Below are 25,759 nucleotides of genomic sequence, written 5' to 3'. Positions count from 1 at the left end.
TTACACGCTTTCTATTAACTCACTGTTGTATCCTCAAATCTTGTAACTCAGTTTTAACCCACTTCCCAACGTGGTATCGACTGCAAACTTGGTATACTTATGTCATACTGATGACAATACTATATTCTAAAAAAACATTATTTTTTATATGTTGTTTCGGCTTGGGTCTAATTTTCCACGCTCAAATGACGTTGGCTGTAAATCACCATGGCCCCTTACGATATGGCAAGCTTCGGGGGCACTTCCTGGAGTCGTGGAGTTCTCCCACTAACTAGTACGGTACATTTCATTAAAGCGTGTTTAAAAAAAAAAGTTTTTTTTGTCATTATTTATTCATCTTGACGCCAGCTCGTCGAGTTGAGGGGGTCTGCAACCTGCGGCTCTTCAAATATTGAGGGTTTATTTTGTAGTATTTAACACATTCCTGCGGAGGGAGCTGGTAGGAACGTTGGGTTGCTCGGTCAATGGCCAGGGTCAACGGTGGTGTGGTGTATTCCGCAAATATGCCCGACTGAGGGCGGGCACAAGCCGGCGTGAGTAGGTTAAACGTTGAGTTTTATAAGGGCACCACGGGGTGACCAGCCCCTCCCCACCCAGCCCCACCCTCCCTCTCCACCCAGCCCTACCCCTCCGATTTTTGGATGCGCGACAGACGAACGGACACAATAATCCCCTGTGGGCTGGTGGAACCAGGTGGTTCCTAGCAGTATTACCGAATTCTAAATTAATGTCTCTTTCTTGATTTGAAGCTTGGCTCTTTCTTGCTATGTTTTGGTTGCCGTACCCCATTGGTCGAGTTGAACGCGGTAGTGAGAGGGTAGGAGGAGGGCTAGGAGGGGGGTAGGGTAGGGGGGGGGTAGGAGGGGGGTAGGGTAGGGGGGGTAGGGTAGGAGGGGTAGGAGGAGGGGGGTAGGGTAGGAGGGGGTAGGAGGAGGGGGGTAGGGTAGGAGGGGGGTAGGAGAGGTAGAAGGGGTGGGATAGGAGGGGGGTAGGAGAGGGGGGGGTAGTCGGTGTGGGGATAGCAGGGGGTGGGTAGGAAGGGGGGTAGGGGAGGGGGTAGGAGGGGGAGTAGGAGGGATAGGAGAGGGTGGTAGGAGGGGGTATAGCAGGGAGTAGGGGGGGGGTAGTAGGTGGGGGGGGTAGGAGGGGAGGTAAAAGGGGGTTGGATAGGAGAGGGGGAGTAGGAGGGATAAGAGAGGGGGGTAGTAGGGGGGTAAGGGGAATCGCTCTATTCACAATCGCGTTTGCAGCGGCGGTGGCGACATCACAGGGGCCGCCGTAGTTGTTGTGTTGGGTGACGTCACACGTGGGGGGGGGGGGTCACCAAAGCCTTGGCCTACATCGCCGCTGACTCGGGGCCTGCGGAGGCTGCTTCAGCCTGACCCGTCGCCGCTCTTCGCCTCTCTGATTCCCGTCCGCCTTTGTCTCTCCCCTGCAACACGGGCGGGAGAGATGGCGGACCCGGCCGAGATCCGGCGCCTGGAGCAGCTGTCCCTGGTGTCCAAGGTCTGCACGGAGCTGGACAATCACCTGGGAATTAACGACAAGGACCTGGGTAACGTGCGCGGCCTGGGAGGCCCAACACCAACTCCTGTTAACCAACTATCCTACACCAACTACTCTACACTAACCACTCTACACCAACCACTCTACACTAACACCTCTACACCAACTACCCCGCACCGACTACCCCGCACTAACACTTCTACACTAACACATCTACACCAACTACTCTACACCAACACCTCTACACCAACACCTCTACACCAACACCTCTACACCAACACCTCTACACCAACACCCCCGCACCGACTGCCCCGCACTAACACTTCTACACTAACACATCTACACCAACACATCTACACCAACACATCTACACCAACACATCTACACCAACACCTCTACACCAACACCTCTACACCAACACCTCTACACCAACACCTCTACACCAACACCTCTACACCAACACCTCTACACCAACACCTCTACACCAACACCTCTACACCAACACCTCTACACCAACACCTCTACACCAACACCTCTACACCAACACCTCTACACCAACACCTCTACACCAACACTTCTACACCAACACCCCCGCACCGACTACCCCGCACTAACACATCTACACTAACACATCTACACTAACACATCTACACTAACACATCTACACTAACACATCTACACTAACACATCTACACTAACACATCTACACTAACACATCTATACTAACCACTCTACACCAACTACTCTACACCAACTACTCTATACTAACACCTTTACACCAACTACTCTACACCGACTACTCTACACCGACCACTCTACACCGACTACCCTATACTATTGCCTCTACATTGGCCCTTATACACCAACTCCAGAATCAGAATGTTTATTTATACTGAAGGCGGAATACGATGAGCTATAAAGCGCTTTTTCACAGACGTCCAGTAGGGTGCGAGTCGGAACGTTACAACAAACAATACACAAACACGATAGGGGTCCTATGTATGGGAAAGGTAAACATCACTTTTAAAATATACAAATAAAAGTAAACTTAATTTTTAATCTTACCAGGTAAAGCCCACTGAGCTATTAGTAAGTCCACCAACTCCCCTATAGAGTACATACTCTACTAAACTAAACTTATTTTTATTTAACCAGGCAAGGCCCACTGAGAGATAGAAATCTTTTTTCCAGAAGTGACGTAGCTATCACAAATGATAGCCTAATGAAGTGGCTTATCAAGTGCAAATGTATTTCAGCCAAATGCTCTAAAGTTGCTGTAACGACACCAACTTATCTCCGATAACTCCTCTACATTCACAACGTTATACTGGTAGGAACCTCCTGGTTACACCAGCCCACAGGGGATTATTGTGTCCGTCGTGCAGGGAGGGGCTGAATGGGGAGGGATGGGCTGAGTGGGGAGGGAGGGGCTGGGTGGGGAGGGAGGGGCTGGGTGGGGAGGGAGGGGCTGGGTGGGGAGGGTGGGGCTGGGTGGGGAGGGGCTGGGTGGGGGGTGGCAGGGGTGGGGCTGGGTGGGGAGGGGCTGGTCACCTCGTGGTGCCCTTATAAAACTCAACGTTTAACCTACTCACGCCGGCTTGTGCCCGCCCTCACAGTCGGGCATATTTGCGGAATACACCACGCCGCCGTTGACCCTGGCCATTGACCGAGCAACCCAACGTTCCTACCAGCTCCCTCCGCAGGAATGTGTTACTCTATGCTAACCACGGGGGTGACGTTTAGGCTGTACTTTGTTTGATGCTGCTGACATGGTCATCTCCGCGTCGAGAAGCAGTGCTTTGAGAGTGCTGGATCCCTTGGAAGGTGTAAATGAGTCGAATGTGACAACGATGTTTTTACCACGTATGTTTTTGTGTGTGTATATATGTATTTTGTGTATTTTGTGTGTGTGATAATGTAACGCAACACGCACAACGGCACGTTCATATGTTGCCGCGTGCATTTAACCATCAGTCAGACGGACGCCTAGATGGCGAATCATTAACGTTCGAGCGACTGTTGGTGGCGAGCGTGCTGCTGGCGATTCGGAGTCGTTTTACTTACATACAACTCTCTGTGTCTGTTCGCAGCTGAATTTGTCATCAGTTTGTCAGAGAAGAACAACACTTTTGAAAAGTTCAAAAAAGTCCTGGAGCAAAATGGAGCGGAGTTTTCGGTGAGTACTCCAAGAACCGAGCTTGAAGCTAATTTTGCAGTATGGTGCGGTAAAGTCACGTAGATAGAAAAATAATATATCACGACGTTTCAATCGCGACACAGGCAATCGTCTTCAGGTGAGAGAGAGAGAAAGCTACTGAAACAAGGTCTTATATAGAGTCCCCTCAGGGTAAGAGGGTGGGGCAAGAGATGGTCTCCCTGAGGCTGTGGAAGTGGCCTATGTATTGTGAGAGATTAGCATGTCAATGATGCATCGGTGGCAGAGCGAGAAGGACATCCAGCCTGTCAATACAAAGACATCCAACCTAGTAATGCAACTCAGAGAGTCAGCTAACATCGGCAGGAAGGATGGAAACATCACAGCAGGTTAAGACGATACCTGGTTAATCACGGCCTTCCAATGATTGCCCAATTTGTACCCATATTCTCGGTTGAAGTTGTGTCTGTGTTTATATATCTGGATGGCTTCATGGACAAATCTTTGATGATAGCCAGTGGGTATGCATAGTACCTTCGTCTTGGAAAAATCTATTTCATGTGAGCCCACAGTAGCTTTCTCTCTCTCACCTGAAGACGATCGCCTGTGTTGCGATCGAAACGTCGTGATCTATTATTTTTCTATCTACGTGACTTTACCGAAAGACCCAAAGAGTATTAATTCCTGCAGTCACGAAAGCTTTAAACCACAAACTCATCTTCTTGGTTCTTTTGGTAAAGTCACGTAGAAGGGAAATAATAAAATAACAAAAATAAAACAATAAAATACAATTCTCACGACGTTTCGGCCACAACGCAAGCAGCCGTCCTCAGGTGAAGAACAGGTCTGTCACCTGAGGACGGCTGCTTGCGTTGTGGCCGAAACGTCGTGAGAATTGTATTTTATTATATTTAATTTTTATTATTTTATTATTTCCCTTCTACGTGACTTTACCGAAAGAACCAAGAAGATGAATCCCTGCAGTCACGAAAGCTTTAAACCACAAACTCATGTTTGACATTAAATTTGCTGCGTTTGTTTTCCACAGGACCCGCTTATTAACAACTTGCTGCGTCTCATCCAGACCATGAAACCTGCTCCCAAGACATCCAGCGATAACTCGGGTATATTTAGGTTTTAACTCGTTTTTCTGTTACAGTATTTCCTCGTTATTACTCTATTGGAAGTAATTTGCTAATGAGCCTTGCATCTCTTGTTCTTTAGCTGAGGCTTCATCGTCGTCAACCAGGACGAAACAGGAGAAGATGAAAGAGCTTTTCCCTGCCCTCTGTAGGGCGGATGATGATGCTGCACGGGTAAGCAGCAGCAGTAGCTGCTTTGTGATGTGTGTACAATAGTTTGTGGATGTACTTATGTCTGTTGAACTTCTTTCGCACCGTACATAGCCAACCGTGATAATCGGAGGTGCGGGGGAAGGAAAATAAACTAAACGTGTGTCTAGATGCGATTGCATCTCAAGATGCTGCATAGATAAAGAGTACATGTTTATTTTTCTAGAGATAAAGACACAGTAATGAATGATGGTTTTGTTAAGTCCAACATATATTATTTTTTGTATCAATAATTGGAATATGCCAGTATTTTTATTTTCTTAATCTTTTAGTACTTGTAATGGCTCTAATAGAATTGCTGATAACTGAAATAAGAATGCTTGACAGGCAGTTTTGTATGCTTTCAATGGGAAAATTTGACTCCCGTCACCAGCTACAGTGTGTGTGTATGTGTCCACAGCAAACCATGCTCAAGGCTGAAGACATCAAAGTGGCCGTGGATGCCATGGCAGAGTTGGAGGCCCTGATCCCGAAACTCTCGGGGCAGGAAACCAAGCACGGGTGTGTTAGCGACCCAGCCGTGCACACACACACACACACCGACACGCTAACATCTTTGCTTGTAACTCACATCCATCTTGGCCCAGAGCAATCGGCCATGACGAAACAACCTCTTGTTTTTGTGAATCCGTGCCGATGGCTCTAGGTCAGAGGCAAGCGGCAGCAAGAGAAGCGACAGCCGCGAGCGGGATTTCCGGCACGAGGACCGACACCGAAGGCGGCGCCATCGCTCCCGCTCTCGCTCCCGCTCGCGTTCCCGTATGCGGCGCCATTCGCGCTCACGCTCGCCCTCCCACGACCGCTCCCGTTCGTCACGCCACGAGCGCCGGAGGCACCGTGAACGCACGCGGTCAAATAGCCCCGAGCAAGAGAAGCAGTCGGAGCGCTGGCCCGACCGCCACGTGGACAAACCTCCGCCCGAGGAGCCTAACGTGGGCGACATCTACAGCGGAAAGGTGTCGAGCATCATGCAGTTTGGCTGCTTCGTGCAGCTCGAGGGACTCCGGTACGCAGCGCACGCTCACAACACTGAACACGACCAAGATAAATAATTGGGTCCATCGATAATAGTGGAATTTATTTAACCAATAAAGCCTCATGCGGAGTCTCAAGATTCTCTTTTATGGTGTTGCTGCATTGGGTTACTTGGCCAATTATAATTTTTTAAGGCGTATTTTGCATGTGGGAGATAACCAAAATACACACATGCTCAGTCCTTTTTGTCAATTCACTGCTGGATGAGAGCCTCCCCACGCTTTTGTGTTGAGGGTTATTTAACCACTAAAAGCTACTCTTGAAGCTCACATTCCATTTGCTCGACTGCTATCTACTGGCCATGTTTCAGCTTTGTGACGCTGTCAATTTCACACACGCATGCATGGACCACTACATCTTGCCTCTAAAGTTCTGGATTACAGATGTGCAACACGAATTGAATCGTCCTGAGCAGCCAGAGCTATTTAAGTCAGTTCGAGATAATATGATAAACTAATGCCGCATTGCTATCATGCATCATCTATTTTTTGTCATAGATAAATGAAAACACTGATCCAGAGTTTTGTATTCCTGCTGGAGTGGTAATTGAGCTCTGTTGACTCGTTGGTAGTAAATGTATATATTACTGATGGTGATCCCTGCATCTGTAGGAAACGCTGGGAGGGGTTGGTTCACATCTCCGAGATCCGACGAGAGGGCCGCGTAGCCAGCGTGGCTGATGTTGTCACCAAAGGTCAGAAGGTCAAGGTCAAGGTGCTATCCTTCACCGGAACCAAGACAAGCTTGAGCATGAAGGTTTGTGGACCTGTGCTCCCAGAGCTTTGGCTCCAACATAAGATTCAGACATTGACATAGCTTAAAGATTCTGTTAACATAAGTAGGCATGTAAGGTTCACTCTCCTCTCCCCCACCTCTGAGCTGAATATTTGTTTTTGTTTCAGTTCTTTTTTTATCTCATGTTCTCTCTCATTGCTTCCATTAGCCTAGATATGAGACTTAATTTCTTACTTGATTTTTTTCAAGGTTTCTAGTAGACTGGAGGACGCAAGTGACTAGTATCCACAGCCATAGTACGACATGTACGGGATGTGGTATGCTAGGTGTGTAAATATTTTTCCGGACAGATCCAGCTGAATTGAAACCCTGCCTAATCCTATCATTCGCGTAAATCGCAAAATGACATTTTAACATGCGCACGACTCCATCAATGCATCTTGGCTACAAGAATCGATATGAATCGATGCCCAGTGTGCCGGGCCACCGAAGTTTGAAGGCTGCTTTTGTTTCGGCAAGCGCAGGACGTGGAGCAGGAGACTGGTGAGGACCTGAACCCAACACGGCGGCGCCTGCTGGTGGCTGACGCCGGCGAGGAGGCGGCGGCCGCGAGAAACCCCGACCGCCCGTCGCACATGCCGCTCGTGAGCGCGCCCGAGGTGGAGGACGACCTGCTGGAGCGCAAGCGTCTCACGAAGATCTCTGACCCCGAGAAGTGGGAGATCAAGCAGGTGGGAAGCGGGCCCAGGAGCTGGGATAGCAACACGACACATGGCAGAGAGCCACGAAATCTGAACTGAACTGTAAACATAGCTCATCTTCTTGGGTTCTTTCGGTAAAGTCACGTAGATGGGAAATAATAAAATAATAAAAATAAATCATAAAATACAATTCTCACGACGTTTCGGCCACAACGCAAGCAGCTGTCCTCAGGTGAAGAACATTCAGACGCTGTCTTTCCGACAGACCTGTTCTTCACCTGAGGACGGCTGCTTGCGTTGTGGCCGAAACGTCGTGAGAATTATTTTATGATGTAATTTTTTTATTATTTTTTTTATTTCCCTTCTACGTGACTTTACCGAAAGAACCAAGAAGATGAATCCCTGCAGTCACGAAAGCTTTAAATCGAAATATACACTAAGCTGTTTTTTATTTACCAGGTAAGGCCCACTGAGCTATGTAGCTCTTTTTCTGAATCCACTTGGCCACAAATGATTGCTAAACGAAGTGGATTATCGCGTGAAAACTTATAGCAACCAAATACTCCAAGCGCATGTTTCTAAATGTGGAGGGAAAAACCAGAGGACCTGGTGAATAAGCCACATGACCATGGGGAGATAGAGACGTGTAAACTCCAAATATACAGGCATCAGGGTTAGTATCGAACCCACGACCTCCTTTATGTCAGGTGAGGTAGGTAACATCCCTCCACCACTGTCCCAGGGTCCGGATCTAACGTTCAGGTTATGTTAATGGTTTTGTTGCAGTGTACTACGTGTGATGATGCTATTAGGTTTTTTAGAACAGTTACAGGTTTTGGGTTGATTTTTTTCTGTTTAGAGTCAAAACACTAAAGTTTGTCTTGATTCTGATTTATTTTATTTACGTCCTCTTCGCAGATGATTGCAGCAAATGTCCTTCCAAAAGAAGAGTACCCAGATTTCGATGAGGAGACTGGCGTCTTACCCAAGATAGACGACGACGAAGGTGTGAAGGCCATTCGCAATCGACATCCTTTTTGGAACTGTGCGAAAGACGTTGTTGTATATGTTGGTTATCAAAATTTGTTATGTTGTATGCGTGCGTGGGTGAAATTATTATGTTGTATATGTGGGTTATGAATATTCAGTGAAAATAATAATAATCAAATGAAATTTGGCCAAATGTGTAATTATCCGGAAATATGTTAATTTATGTAATTATGCACATTTAATTATGCCAATTCGAGAGGTAATCGTAGTAATTATGCGAGTGGGTGTAATTATGATAATGCAAGTCGTTATGATAACCAGACCCCGCCTCGGTGACGAGGGTGGGTTATCGATCGGAATAAGGCAATTAATCGTATGCAGTTATGCAGGTGTGGTGTAAGTATGCAAGATTAACTTAGATTAACTCGGCATCGTTGTCTAGGTTCGTCTCATTCTCGCTTTAACATTCCCAGAGTGGGTATTCGTGGTTATATTTTAGGTCCCCGGTTCACCCCGTTATCGCTTTAACATTTACTGAGTATGTATTAGTGTGTTTATTAAGGTCACCAAGTTCAGATCTCAACGCAGAAGCAGATCTTATGCATAGATTTCAGGAAAGAATCACACAACCACTTCTGTATTAATCAATTTATTACTAATTCAACCTCAACTATGATATAGTATGCGAACTCTCAATCCCGGAACGTCAACACGGCATCAATACAGTATCATCAACGATTGTCTGATTTCACTTTGACAACGGCACATGGAAGAGCCGGCTCCGGTGAGCCGATCGAACTCGGCTGAGTCCCAGACGAGCTGAAGATGAGTCGAGCCGACCCGCTGGTCGCAGCTCGCTCCTGAGTCGACCCTCCCGGTCGAGCTGGTTTCCAATGCTCAGGGTCCTCTCTTTTATGCCGAAAAATCCCTTTGGATCCTGCCCACAAGGCGGGGTTTCTTTCGATTTTTGCTGTGTCAGGATCTGTCCGTAGGTAGGTGTGTCCATGTGTGTGTCCGTACGTCCGTATGTCCTTGTGTGCATCACCCACGGTATATTCCGTTGTCATACTCCCTCCATAAAATCCACGAGCAAACAATCAGATGTTACAAATTGCCTCGAAGTCGTCTCTTTGTCTGGGTGCGATATTATCTCTTGTCTGGCCTTCTTCATGAACCAAAACACAGACGTTACAAATCGTCTCATAGGCGTCTTTGTCCGTGTTGCACGACCTGGAGGGAGGGGCAACACTCCCTCCGACCCTCACCGACGCACAAAGAAATGGTTAAAAAGTTTTAAGTTAACATTTGTCCCTTACCATTTCACAGTTATGATTCTGTATGTAACCTAAGGTCTGTCGTTTCCCATCGTGGTGCTTGACTCAAGTGGAGGTGTTTCCCCGAGCGTATACACACTCCTATCCCGTGCTGCGGGGATACAAAGACGGCCGGGATCTCCCTTTCTCTTTGACCCTGGGTTTAACATCGCTCTTTTATTATGTATTTTATATTCGACCTGGTGGTGATTCATCCCGTTATCCTGGCTTTTCCATAAGTTTTACTTTTGTCTTTTCATGCATATGCTTATTATTATTAATTTATTTCCGATATCTTAGGTTAAGGGGTAAGTTTCTTGATCCTAGGAATTCGTATTCCTTGGTGTCTGCATGGTTATATAAGCGGAATATAGTTTACGGTGAATAGCGTTAACATTGATGTTATGTACGATATTATGTATTGTGATGTCTTTAACTTAACTTGTTTGTCAGGGCTTTACTGACATGAAGTTGCATTCCATAGCCCCGCAGTCTTTGCCCCACCCTATCTCTGCTCGCCGTTGTTGTTGCTGTCCAGTTGACGCCGTTAACTCAAGGCCTCATTAATTTCCGTCACTCCTTGTAGGTGAGGGCGGTTGAACCTTGGAGTCAGTTCTGGTTTTTGTCTGCCTGCTTCTTCTTGTGTCCCCTGACCCCGGGAGTTATTATTTCTACTTTTATGGCCTGTCGAAGCCCGACTCGCTGTTGCTGGGCTGGTGGGTCGCTGGGTTGGTGTCGTTCCCGGCTTTTTGCTTACGTTTGCAGTTCGCCGTGCTCTTAATTTCCTTCCCTCTTCAACCTTATATCGACTATTCGCTCCTGTCTGGGTGCGATTCAATTTTGACTTAGGAAGGTTCTGATTGTCATATGCTTCGGGTCGAGTTGTATAGAAAGTATTAAAGTATGGAAATAACATTTCATATTGACTTAATGATGGTGATGGTTCAGTAGGCGTAACTTGTGGCCTGGTTTAATTGGAGTGGGTGTGAATATCAATAACTTTAGCCTACCCTGTTGTTAAATTCCGACTTTAACGTTACTTTAATAGCAATACAGAATAATTGAGCTTTTTGTCTTAACTAGGCGAACGCGAACTTCTGGTGACCCCCGCAGCCTTGTTGTTCAGCTGAGTCTGCATCCTTGAGAGATATACAACACTCTTATTCTCGTCTCACTGTGGCCATCCAACCTTCTGCTCTGGGAGTGTTATTCTTAATCAGCTCCCTCCCCTGTGCACACAGCCTTGAGCTGACCCACTTCCTTGGCCTTTTTGGGTTTATCTTTGCTCCCTCAGCTGCAGGAGGACAAGGCGTATTTCTACCTCCTCCCTGTGTGCACGTGTTCCAACTAGCTCGGAATCCCTAAACACACAATCAGTGATGATTCCTGGCTTTCTGTGGTTGTGATTTAGACAAAGGCGCCTCTGTTTCCTTCCATTGCCTTTGAGTTGACACTGCCCTATTATTCGCCCATGTGCTGAGGTCATAGAATTCGTTTTGACTTCAGTAATATTAACATTCAGTATTGGATTAGCAAATGGGCAATGGTTCATTGATGTAGCTCGCAGCCTGGTCTCCAATTTGAGCGAGCGCGAGGATCGATAATTTAGCCTACTCTGTTGTTGAATTTCGAATTTTGACGTTACTTTAAAACCATGCAGGATGGTTGGGCTTTTTGCCTTAACTATGTCTGGCTGACTCTCCCACTGTCTCTGCCGCCTGCACGGGTGACATGTGCCCGTTTATCAGGCCTTATCTTTCCTTGAAGCAAGGTTGCAAATTCTGCCATCCTAGCCCTCCTCCAGTTCATTACTTAACAACACCTGGTGTTTTGCAGTTTGCTGCGCTTCGGTGTGTTTTCATTCATTATAAAAAACAAGTAAAAAGATAATATATAAAAATATCATCAAATATTATTAATATCAATTTTGGAAGAAGGGGTTAGTATACAACAACGTTGCACTTGAGTAACAAGCAGGTTGCTGATAGTGGTTCCGTGTGTTGTGCGGTTGGCGTCGCGGTGGGAGGTGGTGCTTTTAGGGTGTGGTTTTGTGGTGGGAGATGGTAAGAAATGGGTGGCGCTGTGTTCTCAGATGAGGACGTGGAGATTGAACTGGTGGAGGAGGAGCCTCCGTTCCTGCGAGGCCACACTAAGCACAGCACCGACCTCAGCCCCGTCAAGATCGTCAAGGTCAGCTCCAGCTTGTGCTGCTAACAATTTCTGCGCCCCTACGAGTCTTTGAATTTTCACTATTTTAAGTCCTAATTTTATCAGTTTTTTTTACTGCTAATACCTTCACTCAATTCACTGAAATAGTCTCCTTTTTTCTATGCGGCACCCTGGAAGCGATATTTTGAGATCGGAAGCAGTCTCAACTCAATACTTTGATCCAGAAACTCAGTCTCAACTCAAGAATCTGGCCCGGCCCCCCTCCCCCTCCCGATGCGTTGTACGTTGGCACTCCGTGCCGTCTTTGAGCCCCGCCCCCCTCCCTCCCGATACGTTCCATTCATTGGCTACCACATTCTGATGAGCTCCCCCCCCCCCCTCTCCTCCCCCCCTCAACTTGCTTTTAAGGGATTACATCTTGAATCATTGCCTCACTTGATGCAGCTAATCTGGCTGTGACGGTCCCACCTGATGACGGAGACTTGTGTTGCCTCCGAAACGTCGTGATTTTTTATTTTATTTTTATTAATTTTGATGTTTTACCTACGTGACTTTACCGAAAAAACCTAAGAATATGATTCCTTGCAGTCACGAAAGCTTCAAATCTAGAATCAAGACTCTGGTCTCAACGCCGAGATGGCGAAACCTCGCCTTCCTTGACCCACGTTCTTCCCCATTGTTCCCCAGAACCCGGACGGCTCGCTGTCGCAGGCCGCCATGATGCAGAGCGCTCTGGCCAAGGAGCGGCGCGAAATGAAGCAGGCGGCACGCGAGGCTGAAATGGATTCCATCCCAACGGGCCTCAACATGCACTGGATCGATCCTCTTCCCGATGGCAAAGCCCCTCCCCCCTGCCACACGCACACACACACACACACGAGCACCTACTCCACACTCGGGGTCAATTATAATTATAGTGAACTATTATGATACGTGATAGACAGCAGAGGGTGGTGCAGAAAATGCCATTTTTAAATCCTTTATATTAAGTTCGCTTGCTTGCTTAGGACCGTGCAAATCTTTTGGTCGTTTTTTAACCCACTTCCCGTGATCCAATCGAGCTGACATTTTCCACACAGACTCGTTGTGCGTGACAAAACATTTTTTTCCAAAATTTTACACTTTTTAGGACAAAAATATAATATTTAATTACCAATTGCTTAATGCTGCCATGCAATCATCTGACCCATAGGTGGCAGCCATCTCAAGCCAGATGACGAGAGGTCTCTAGCCGCCACGCATATAAAGGATTTATAGTGAAAAACTTTGTTTTTACGGGTTATACTTGTTATGCTGTACAATGCTCTGACGTCTATGTACCAAAACCTTTGTCAATCTCTCCTGACCAGCGCTGTGAAATAGTAAAGTAACCACTATGACCAACAGAGGGTGCACAGTCTCTCATCCAGCAGGGGATTGACTAAATGGCTGTACATGTACAGTTTTCACTGGTTATTCACGGAATTGTTTTACGTGATTTTGTCTGTCCGTGAATCGCTTTCGGAACTCTACACGACTGTATTGAGATAGAGAAAGAAAGTGATGTGATAAAGTGATGAGATAGAGATATGTTGTAATAATTTTTATGTATTTAATAGCTTATTTATGTATTTAATATTTTTGTAAATAACGAGGGAATACTGTACAAAGGAAATTCACGTCTTCAGAGCTCGCCAATCGTCGCTGATACAAGTAATATCACATCAAGGCAAAAGTCATTCAAAAGTCAGCATGTGTCGTTATGGTGGTGCTAATCTCCATTGGTGGCCTTGTGCTGGTGGTGTTGAGGCTCATCCAGCGGTGGGGTTGACAAAAGGACTGCACACATACTGTGGCCTAACGCATCGTGGCATCACGTGTTGTGCTGAACCGCTGTACTGAATGGAGTGCCGCGTGTGTTGCTGTGTGCAGCCGAGGGTCGCCAGATCGCAGCAAACATGCGAGGCCTGGGCCTGATGCCGCCCGACATGCCAGAGTGGAAGAAGCACGCATTTGGCGGCAACAAGGCCTCGTATGGTAAGAAGACGGCCATGTCCATCATCGAGCAGCGAGAGAGCCTGCCCATCTACAAGCTGAAGGAGCAGTTAGTGCAGGTGAGGTGTTGCTGTGGAGAAGTTGAGAATACAGACGAAGCTGCATTGCCTTTGTTACTTTAGATGTACGTATTTAACATAGCCAACTGTGCTCATTGATGCAAGGTGCAACAGTTTGTTGCATGCGGTGTTAGTGGTGTAACCTTTATGTCCAAGTTGGTTTTGACGGCTTTGCATCTGGAATGTGCCTGGTTGCATCATATCTTGGAAGCTAAGCATCGTTGAGCATGCAATTAACAGATTGTCATAGGACTGCAGAGCTATGTGGTATTGAATAGGTGGCCATGCAGCAAGATTCATTTTTGTTCTGTACTTCTATGCTTCCACGTCCACGCTGCAAACATTCGCCACCTCAACGTTGCAATGCATGGTCTAACAACTCCAACGATCTGCACTGCATGGGGCGGGTTGACAAAAGGGCTGTACATGTCCACATGGTGACGGTGGTTTTGAGGAGGGATTTATCAATGGGAGCGTCTCCCACGTGTGAGAAACGAGCATCTCGTATTTCACCGTTCCGCCAAGACACACGGCCGTCCGCCACGCTCGCGCACTCTCTTCGTTCCGTTTTCCCCCCACGCTAGGCCGTGAACGACAACCAGATCCTGATCGTGATCGGTGAGACTGGCTCGGGCAAGACGACGCAGATCACGCAGTACCTGGCGGAGGCGGGCTACACGACCCGCGGGAAGATCGGCTGCACGCAGCCCCGTCGTGTGGCCGCCATGTCCGTGGCCAAGCGCGTCTCCGAGGAGTTCGGCTGCTGCCTCGGGCAAGAGGTGCGCGTCTCTCATCCGTCACGGCCTTTTCCGGCTGTGGACAACTGCCCGCAAGGGGGACTAGCAGCATCGTTTTGACTCCATAGATTCTCATCCCTCTTTACGGTGAACCAAAATTTGTCCATGTCATCATCTTGATTAGAGTGTTGGGCTGCTATAAATGTCCACATGATAAGCCAATTCGTTGAGCTATTATTTGTGATAGCCAGATCGGTTCTGAAAAAGAGCTATATAGATCAGTGGGCCTTACATGGTAAAATTAAACGAATAAAATACTTGTCGGATCTCAGAATCCATGTTCATCCAGGCTCCAGTGATCCCATCCGAGCTCAAATGAAATTGACCTCCGAATGAAGACAATTAGGAAGGTTTGTCATATAAATAAAACATGCCAATTTGTTACGAGTACAGCACACCGGTGTGTTGGAGTATTAACCACAACATTTACAACTCGACTACGACGTTTGGCCAATAATTACATCACATTTATATTCACGCGATCTAACCCAAAAAAACCTTTATGGATAATATTGGTCGCGAGAGCGTACGTGTTAAACTGGGCAGGAGATGGCAATAACAGCAATGGCTTGGATCTCAAGCATATGCACCTGGGCTCATTGCCACGGTGGTATGGATCTGTGCGAGTCTTCACAAATGTGAACTGCGCTTTGTGCGTGTTACGCTGGCAGGTTGGGTACACGATCCGTTTTGAGGACTGCACCAGTCCCGAGACGAAGATCAAGTACATGACGGACGGCATGCTGCTGCGGGAGTGTCTCATCGACTCGGAGCTCATGCAGTACTCCGTCGTGATGTTGGACGAGGCCCACGAGCGCACCATCCACACCGACGTGCTCTTCGGTCTCCTCAAGAAGGTAAGCTGCTCAAGGCGGTCGTAGCCTGCACGTACGCTGTCTTTCCGACAGCCCTGTTATTCACCTGAGGACGGCTGCTTGTGTTGTGGCCGAAACGTCGTGAGGATTTTATTTTATTATGTTTTATGTTTATTACTTTATTATTTCCCTTCTACGTGACTTTACCGAAAGAACCAAGAAGAAGGTAGCTTTGCCAGTTAAGTATCGCCCGAGTAGTTATTGGTGGTATACGTATGTATGTTAAACTTCTTTCGCACCGTACGTAGTCAACCGTGCTAATCGGAGGTGCAGGGAAATGCAACAAACTAAACACAAAAAAGCAGTTCTAAAGAAATGAGTTTTCAACCTCGATGATTTAAAAGTGGATATCTCCAGCATCTTCCTAATATCGGAAGGAAGAGCGTTCCAGACGGCCGCAGAAGTGCATCTGCATCCTTGTTGAAATATATGTTGATATATAATGTTGATATATTTCAATATGGTAACAATAGCAAGAAGGTCTTGGGTTCGATGTCCGACTCGGGTGCCTTTGTGGAATTTGTATGTTCTCCCCTTGTGCTGCATATGGGTTTTTTCTGGGTTCTCTCGTTTAACTTACGTCGCTAAATACAACATAGAATGTAACTGGTATTGGCCAAACATCTCATTGCTGAAAATGTTAATGCAACTTTGGATTACACATAGTAACATTGCTTCCTTCTACCAAATGTATCAACAACCTCCTAAACAGCAGTTTTGGGACTTGATGAGGCTTTTCTGGATAAACAAGTGTATGTAATCGTAAAAATAAACAAATATATTTGTACAATATGTCTTTATCACTCGCTGCCTACCGGTGAATAATATTGCAAGTAATCGTCGATGTTACATAGAGCAATTGAGGAAAGTACAACAGTTGTAAATAAAGATCAGAAAGTATACATAATTTATGCTCTTTGGTTCTTTCGGTAAAGCCACCTGATGACAGACGCTTGTGTTGCGCTCGAAACGTCGTGATTTATGTTATTTTCTACCTACGTGACTTTACCGAAAGAACCAAAGAGTATGGATCCCTGCAGTCACGAAAGCTTCAAATCAAGATTACACATCATTTGTTGCCTCTGGGCGAACGCTAACTTCTTGTCTCCCACTCCACCCGTCAGACCATAAAGCGGCGTCTGGACATGAAGCTGATTGTGACGTCGGCCACGCTGGACGCTGTCAAGTTCTCGCAGTACTTCTACGAGGCACCCATCTTCACCATCCCCGGGCGAACCTACCCCGTGGAGATCCTCTACACCAAGGAGCCCGAGACGGACTACCTGGACGCGTCGCTTATCACCGTCATGCAGATTCACCTCACAGAGCCGCCAGGTGCCTCACTCGTGCGCTCACGCCCGGCCGCACTGCACGTGTGCACGTTGGCATAGGTAGAGTAATCATCGACGCCACAAGTGACTTTCATACAGAACTTATGAAAACATAAGCTCTGTCCTCCCAGCATGCCTTGCAAGTCGCATGATATCACCATTCTGCATGTATAATGCGCAACGGCCTCTTTTTTTTAGACTGCTAAGATTCAAAATTGTATCCATATTATTTTCCGCAGCAGAGATAACTGAATTACCGGTTTCATCCTGGTTAGGAATCGTCATTATAGCATAGCCATCATTCCTTACTGCTGCTGCCTTGTGCCTCAAATACTATGGCAAGGCATGCTGGGAAAATTGAAGTTATAGTCAAACTAGTACCTTTGTTTAGAAGTTTTTCGTCTCATGAGGTTATCCTCATTTTACAGAAATTGTTACAATAATACGTTAAGCCACTCCACTGCATGTTGATGTTTCTCTGAATTAGATAAAAAATAACCTATATTTATCTTCTCTAAAGGCCTTTGTTTACTTACAAACCATGTAACCATCTGTCGTTAGAAACAAAATGTTGCTGATGTCTTAAATACAACATTTTCTGGAAGGCAAATAACGTTATTATAAACAGGGTTCTTCAAGTTGAGTGTCCTTGGCTCGTCACGTTATGGAAATGCCTTGCCTTTTGCTTAATGACCCGGATGGAGTTGCTCGTCTGTCGGTTTTTGCTGATGTTCGCTTAATGCTTGCGAGTCGCTCGAACGGAGCTTGTCAAACCGCTGTGCGTGACGTGGCACCGTGCAGGCGACATCCTGCTGTTCCTTACGGGTCAGGAGGAGATCGACACGGCTTGCGAGATCCTCTATGAGCGCATGAAGTCGCTGGGCCCCGAGGTGCCGGAGCTCATCATCCTGCCCGTCTACTCTGCACTGCCCAGTGAGATGCAGACACGAATCTTCGACCCTGCGCCCCCGGGCAGCCGAAAGGTGTGTGCCCTGCTCCTGCCCAGGCTACAGCTCTGGCTCATAACCCCACAATCTTCTGCTTAGGTTTTTCACTGTTGCGCCCCCTTCTGTATTTTCAGCAAGTGCCACGTGTTCTTTAGCAATTAAGTTTCACTCCATCTTGCTGGGTGCTTCTTGGGTCCCTGAAGAGTCTTTTCAGTTTTTTAAGAAGCTCGATACACACGGAGGAAACCAAATGTCAAACACTGATTAAGATTAAAAAAACAGTGCTGATTTTTTTTTTTCAAAAGAATGATTGAAGGCGGTGTGGCAGCATCTCTTTTAAGAATGACATTGGCTCCCTGGCCACTGATGGGAGAATTCGACTCCGAATAGCATGATTGGCTACGTACGGTGCGAAAGAAGTTCCACATACATACAGACCTCACCGCGACGCATGCCAGTTTTTGCTGAATGTCACTCAACGCTGCCACATGCCACTCGCTGTGTGTGATGCAGGTAGTCATTGCCACCAACATCGCGGAGACATCGCTGACCATTGATGGCATCTACTACGTGGTGGACCCTGGCTTCGTCAAGCAAAAGGTTTACAACTCCAAGACGGGCATTGACCAGCTGGTGGTCACCCCCATCTCGCAGGTGAGCATCACCAGCAGTAGCAGCAGCCTCCCCTCATTTCTCTCTCACTTTGTCATTTGCTGTTGAGAGAAAATCTATGTTGTCAGCAGAGAGCAGTCCAGTAAATTGCATGATACTGCACAATGCTCCAACGGCTCTACACCCCACCTTCACCAACCCACACTAACCAGTTTGGTGAAGTATGGCCAGATAACTTGTTCGACGCACACAGTGTGAAGAGGTCCTCATCCAGCAGTGATTTGACAAAGGAGCCGTATATACACATGTTGAGCACATGTGTAAATAAACCCAACAGCTCTGTCCACCATTGTTGGCACTTTGTTGCGGTTACGCAAAAGCTGTGTCATGCTCGCCACTATCCTCCTGCTGTCGTGATAACAACCTCTTTCTTTCCACCTGCCCAGGCCCAGGCGAAGCAGCGTGCGGGCAGAGCCGGCCGCACGGGCCCCGGCAAGACTTACCGCCTGTACACGGAACGTGCCTACCGTGACGAGATGCTCACCACCAACGTGCCCGAGATCCAGAGAACCAACCTTGCCAGCACCGTGCTGTCCCTCAAGGTGGGGCCTTCGTGTGCGCCACATTTGGGTATCCCTGAATGGCATGGGCCCATAGAAATGACGACAATGTGTTCTGCTGGCCAAGGGAATCTTTTAACCTGACACTGCTCCATGTTAAAGCATTGCTCTCAAATTATGGAGATTTACCACGGTACATCCCGATGGTTGGGCATTTTTTAATGATTTTATAATTAACTTATGAAAAATATTTTTTTCATTAGCTGATTATTATGAGCAGTGCTGTTAAGATACCAGCTGCGACAATGAAAGACAATGTTGAGTTTTATAACTGGCGCTGACCTTTGTGTTTTTTACTCATAAGCCTAAACAAATATAAAACTGTCACGAGCCCATAAAAATGGCACAAGTTTTGCTGCGGCATTAGTGATTACTTTGCGTTTAAAACCGTGACAGTAATGGTTTGCAGGTGCTTTGCCTTGATGAGTTGTTAACTACCTCACCTGGTATACAGGAGGTCGTGGGTTCGATCCAAACCCTGATGCCTATATAAAAAGTTCTACATACATACATACATATATTTGGAGTTTGCATGTTCTCCCTGTGGTCACGTGGATTTTTCTCCGGGTCCTCCGGTTTTTCCCTCCACATTTAGAAACGCGTTTAGAGTATATTGTTGCTATACATTTCCACGTGATGATAAGCCCCTTCGTTGAGCTATCAATTGTGGCCAGGTCACTTCTGAAAAACAGCTACATAGCTCAGTGGGCCTTACCTGGTAAAATAAAAAATAATGTAGTTTTATTCATAATAAAGGTTTTTGGGTTACGTGACAATCCTAACTGGCTGTGGTGGAGGGTTAGGACACATTTATACTTACGGGATCTAACCCAAAAACCTTTATTATGAATAATATTGGTCGCGAAAGCCTACGTGTTAATGTAGTTTTAGTCTATAGCTTCCTTGCCGACTCCCCCTGGGTGTGCGCGAGGCCGTGACTGACCCCTGCCTGTGTTGCACGCACTCTCCCGTGTGCAGGCCATGGGCATCAACGACCTGCTGTCCTTTGACTTCATGGATGCCCCTCCCATGGAGACGCTCATCACCGCCATGGAACAGCTCTACCAGCTGGGGGCACTGGACGACGAGGGGCTGCTCACGCGTTTGGGTCGCCGGGTACGCCGCGCACACGAGTTCACCGCAACCCCGCCCCCGCCAACCCTGACTCGGCTCACCGGCTGGTTGCTGGGCTGTGGTTGTGGTGTCTGGCATTGGAGGGAGAGCTTCGGAGAAATTGAGGGCTCTTATGGTACTGTAGATAGTGGGCATGTAGCAATGCTGTGGCCTCCCCTAGGTCGACTCAGCCTAAATGTGCGTGTGAAAATACATAATTTGTCATTAAAACAAATCATTTTATTTGGAAATCATACAAAGCAGGAAAAGTAATGGTAAACATTATAAATTAAATTATGAGACAATTCATCAAATCACTGGGAAGTGGATTATCACATACTTAGCAGATAGTGGCTTGGACTTGGTAGATTACAAACACTGCCACCGCTTAGGACCATTTGTATTTTCATTGAATGATAGCAAAACTTTTAATTTTCCAGCATTAATGGCATCTTAATATTAATTCGTGATTAAGTTTCATGTTCAGTGGAAAATCATTGAAAATGTTTTCAGCCACGAGGGAGTGAATTATTCCTGCGTCAGGGGTGGCGTTGCTATAATGAGTGGCGGCCGCCTCTGGCCCTGGACCACGGGAGCTGCGTGGGCCCTGTCCAGGTGGTGCCGTTGGCCCCTAGAGGCCACGCTTCCGCCCCGTGCGTGTGTGACGCGCGTTTTGTGTACCGCGCAGATGGCAGAGTTCCCCCTGGAGCCCATGCTGTGCAAGATGCTCATCATGTCCGTACACCTGGGCTGCAGCGAGGAGATGCTCACCATTGTGTCCATGCTGTCCGTACAGAACGTCTTCTACCGCCCCAAGGTAACATGACCCGACCCTCGTGAGCGTCTGTCTCAGTTCACTTAAAGGAGGACGCACCCTAAGAAAAATCTTATATCCCTAGGCCTAGCCTGTGTGTCCCGGGCTGCCCGACATGGTTAGTGGAGAAATGTAAATAGGAATTAAAAAGGCTAATGTTCAAGTGTGCTACTGTGGCGTGCTCTAACAATGCCACTGATTCACTTCACCGTAACTGTGAAGGTTTTACTCATTAACGAATCACGAACACACAGCCTGGTTATATATTCGTGAAGATAATAATGAACATGATTTATAACATGTACATATTTCTTGAATCAGATGCAATGTTTAATCCGAGAACTTGGAGGCACGGAGCCATAGCTTGAGTTGTTTCTGCCTTTATATAAATGTGGATATCAGTAAAAAAGAATTCCATCCATATTAATGTATCCGCTCATTTTTTTATTTTGTGAAGGTGCACTTATTTGTATGGCAGTGTATATGGTGAGTATATAGGTGTATTACTATTTTTTCTGACATGCCCAATTTATAGCAAGAATTTCCAAAAACTGATTTGGTCATACATGACGATACAGATTTATATAGCATTTTAATACAATCACATCTCAATAAATTGTGCAGAGCAACAGCACGTGCACATCCAGGGAAAAGGAGGCATATGGTATGTATGTAATTGAAGACATTCTTCGGCTGATGAAAAGAGAAAGGTCTTCAACCTTTACTTGAACAGGGGTTAAGAAGTCATCAGCACGGCTGTCTCGAGAAAGAGAGTTCCAGACCATAATGGCGGCAGAGGAGAATGAGCAACCTCCCACTTGAGCAAAGTTTAACTGGGGGAATTCAACGTACACCTGATTGCTGGTATGGAGAGAGCGTGCAAGGGTTTCGAGAGAGATGGGAGGTGAGAAATATTCATGGGTGAGGCCACGGAGGACCTTAAAATGAATGGAGGGTAAATTAATTACTTTTTCACTTGTAAGCAAATTGCAGCCAATCTGATGTTGTCTGACGTGTGCCCGCTGCTACCTGGCGCTCGCGTTTCCAGGACAAGCAAGCGCTTGCCGACCAGAAAAAGGCCAAGTTCAACCAAGCGGAGGGAGACCACCTCACTCTGCTGGCCGTCTACAACTCGTGGAAGAACAACAAGTTCTCCAACGCATGGTGCTACGAGAACTTTGTGCAGGCGCGCACGCTCCGTCGAGCACAGGATGTGCGCAAGCAGATGCTGGGAATTATGGACAGGTGCGTGGGTGTGTGGAAGAGGAGTCGTGCAATGGTGTGTGGGGGGAGCGGTAGTTTAGTGGTTAGCACGCTGCGCTATGAACCCGGAGACCCGAGTTCCATTGCTGCTCACGGCTAACACCGGTGATGATTATCTAAACTGGTCCTGGGCCTCCCCTAGGTCGACTCGGCCTCAAATTTATACCTGGTGAGGTGTGTAAACATCACCACGAGGAAGACAATGTCGGCTGGGCGTGGTGTTGGCCACCTACCCCCTCATGTGCTATGCCGGCCTTCATAGGTGCTCGCTTACAGCACTTGCCCCAGCGGCATGTTTAGACTATATGGGGGATCTTTACCTTTGCAATAGTGTGTGTTCTGCGTTATCGTTCTAGCCACCTGAGTTTGATTCACATATAGCAGCTGTGGAAAGTGATATCCTGAACCTGTCCTGGCAGCACCCACCGTCATTATTAATGGGTGTATTTTGTGGGTAAACACAAGGCCATGCTGATAGTTGTTTGAATGCTCTGTGTGTGCGCGTGCTCATGTTGTTTTCAGATCCTTGTGTGACGGAACTATTTCATTTTAACCATTTATGTGCAATTGGCCTTTATGCATGTGTGATGTTGTTTAGCGTGGCAAGTTGTGAAGATGCAATTCACATCGCTTGGTAACTGCAATTAGGCCCTTAAAAACAACAATACAAAATTAACTGTTGAAAAACGGAAACATTTTACTTGATCTGTTAAATTTGCTACAATCATCGGCTGTTAAATTGTAATTGCTCTCTTCCTATTTTTGTGTCAAAACATGAAATCTACCATAATATGCTAATGAAATTTGCATATGCACAGAGGCTCCGCATTGTTTCCAAATGTGTCTTGTTAAAAATGAATTTTACGGCCTGCACTATTATTCTGTCATGATGGGGTTTCCTCGTCATTAAGAGGTTTTATTATTGTTGGAATTAACCAAGCTAATGGGCCCTATAGTGCGGATGTGGGGTCTCCACATATATTGTTCCCAGAGGCATACTTGGCAACAGAGTGAGCATTGGTTACAATACTGTGCTGATGAGTCCTCATTAGGACAAAACCCGTGCACTACATTTCTGCTGCTGTCAGCCAGTCACATTTGCTAAAATATATTGTAATGGTGACCCAATGTGAGGGCCACAATGTGCTTCACAAGTAAACGCCGATCGTTTCCGTAATATGCACAAAAGCTGCTACACCCTTTTCTTCCGTGTCGTTTGAAACTCGTGGTGAAGGCACAAGCTGGACGTGGTGTCGTGTGCCAAGGCCACAGTACGCGTGCAAAAGGCCGTGCTGAGTGGCTTCTTCAGGAACGCAGCAAAGAAGGACCCTCAGGAAGGCTACCGCACGCTGGTGGACCAGCAGGTGGTCTACATCCACCCGTCCAGCGCGCTCTTCAACCGCCAACCAGAGTGGTACGTGCCCTTGTATACACTCACGAGCATAAAAGCCTTCGAAGGTCACGCAACCACTAGGATGAATGAACGTATTTATAATGCAAGTGATAATGCTTTATTTTTTTAACGCCTTAATGAGGTTACAATGAGATAAACCGCCTTCCTCTGACGTAGTTGACATAGATCACAAAGCGGTAATTGCAGGTGTAGCAGGCAGTGGCGGCCAATAGAAAACTACTATGTATCACGTGAGTTTGCCTTCCGATGGCATGTGTGCTGGAGAGGTAGTGTTGTGCTGCAGACAGCATGGCTTCTTAGTTTAAAGGCTGGCTGATAATTAATGAAAGACTGTCATTAAATCATTAAATGCTGTGAATTCGAGGAAATTATTGCCCTGATCCCAAATTCGTAGTAGGGAAACCTGCTTAGGCTCAAGTATACGCTTGACTGCTTCTGCGGTGATGAGGCTAAATATTTGCTTTCATTGCTTGATTGCCATGGCACATTGAAGCAACTTTTACCATTGCACAGCAAATACAAAAAAACCACTGGAGCTAAAATAGGGGAAGAGTGAGGGAAATCAAAAGACCTACAGCATAGGGCCTTGTTCCATGGTCGCATGTCATTTGTATTTAAAACCTGCCGCGCTCACTCATTACCGCATGCGCGTGACAACCCCCCACCCCGCAGGGTGGTGTACCACGAGCTGGTGCTCACCACCAAGGAGTACATGCGCGAGGTCACCACCATCGACCCCAAGTGGCTTGTGGAGTTTGCGCCGGCCTTCTTCAAGGTGTCGGACCCCACGCGCCTCAGCAAGCAGAAGAAGCAGCAGCGCCTGGAGCCGCTCTACAACCGCTACGAGGAGCCAAATGCGTGGAGAATCTCCCGCGCCTTCCGCCGTCGATAAGCCTGCGTCTCCTCATTTGGTCCCCTCATTGTTCCAAATCCACCTTGTGCCCTATGCACGTACAGCCCGTTTGGTCAATCCACCGCTGGATGAGGGCCTCCTCCCCACACCGTGTGGGGCATCGTTGGGGTTATATGAATCATGCTTCACCACGCTAGTCAGTGCAGGTTGGTGAAGGCGGTGAGTGTAGACGCGAATGCATAGAACTACATTGCACCAATGAATCTTGTCGTACTGTAATTTGCTGCCCAGCATGTCGGCCCACAGCATGTAACACCTATTATGCACGGTGGTTGACCATAAAAGTACTATCCATGCTCGAACCTGCTTAGCTTCTGAGGTCTTATGGGATAGGCTGGCATCCTTGTGATTTGTTTTATAAACATTGTTTATTTTTGTTTAGTGTCGACTACAAACCTGAATGCGAACACAGCAAGATACTTAAGTCGTGGGCTTATTTCTGATCTTGCTGTGAGACAATTGTTTTTATATATATCAGCCTCCATCGATACAGTGTAAAGTGACTGAATTATTCATTGGAGTGGTGTTTATATTTGGGTAAACGTCAGTCATTGGCGTGTCACTGAATGCGAAGTCTATTACAGTATTCAGTCTTTAATGTCACTTGTAAGTAACCACAAAGGTGGCTGCTCCCATGCGTTGGAAAATTTAAAGTTTGAATTCTCCCTTGCTGCTTTCACACATCTTTGACATTTTGATAACTGTCCAAGAAAGGAATTAATCCCACTCTGTTATAATGTTCTGGCCTGAGTCCATTCTTGGTTGCTGCATCACGTGTTTAGTTAGGTACTCCATCCCTGCCTAGTGTGGTAAATACTTGAGTGTGTGCACGTCAACAAGAGACAATGATAACATGAGCATGGAAGCATAACCCTCCTAACTTGCTTGGATCTGCGTTTGTGTGGATATCAGAATGACATGCTTTTTCATGAAGAACGTCAATCAGCATTGCTGTGTTTCTGTCCGGAGGCTAAGTGTACAATAAAAACCAACCATTCCCTTTTAAATAAT

The 25,759-nt window shown here is 46.8% G+C and overlaps 1 protein-coding gene across 1 annotated transcript; it reads left to right on the top strand.

The window, feature by feature from the left end:
- Nucleotides 1-1,288: 1,288 nt before the first annotated feature.
- Nucleotides 1,289-25,759, top strand: DHX8 (DEAH-box helicase 8). Its single transcript, XM_078871064.1, has 23 exons — nucleotides 1,289-1,555; nucleotides 3,597-3,682; nucleotides 4,710-4,785; nucleotides 4,886-4,977; nucleotides 5,414-5,514; nucleotides 5,660-6,019; nucleotides 6,660-6,804; nucleotides 7,308-7,514; nucleotides 8,403-8,490; nucleotides 11,880-11,977; nucleotides 12,644-12,791; nucleotides 13,868-14,049; nucleotides 14,634-14,828; nucleotides 15,518-15,703; nucleotides 16,846-17,056; nucleotides 17,854-18,035; nucleotides 18,513-18,653; nucleotides 19,058-19,213; nucleotides 20,210-20,347; nucleotides 21,033-21,161; nucleotides 22,207-22,403; nucleotides 23,656-23,835; nucleotides 24,508-25,759. Exons 1-23 carry the CDS (start codon nucleotides 1,453-1,455, stop codon nucleotides 24,725-24,727), a joined length of 3,621 nt encoding a protein of 1,206 aa, XP_078727190.1. The 5' UTR covers nucleotides 1,289-1,452; the 3' UTR covers nucleotides 24,728-25,759.

Source organism: Lampetra fluviatilis, chromosome 31, assembly GCF_964198595.1.
Source record: "Lampetra fluviatilis chromosome 31, kcLamFluv1.1, whole genome shotgun sequence".
NCBI lineage: Eukaryota > Metazoa > Chordata > Hyperoartia > Petromyzontiformes > Petromyzontidae > Lampetra > Lampetra fluviatilis.
Note: the sequence above shows the minus strand (reverse complement) of the source record. Positions and strands in the feature narration are given on the sequence as shown.

What these genes read in the sequence shown, in the direction of transcription:
- DHX8 (XM_078871064.1), top strand. Translation starts at nt 1,453, where the DNA reads ATGGCGGACCCGGCCGAGATCCGGCGCCTGGAGCAGCTGTCCCTGGTG. An exon ending in AGAAGTGGGAGATCAAGCAG is followed by an intron (nt 7,515 to 8,402) that starts GTGGGAAGCGGG and finishes TCCTCTTCGCAG; the next exon opens with ATGATTGCAGCAAATGTCCT. An exon ending in GCCCCGTCAAGATCGTCAAG is followed by an intron (nt 11,978 to 12,643) that starts GTCAGCTCCAGC and finishes ATTGTTCCCCAG; the next exon opens with AACCCGGACGGCTCGCTGTC.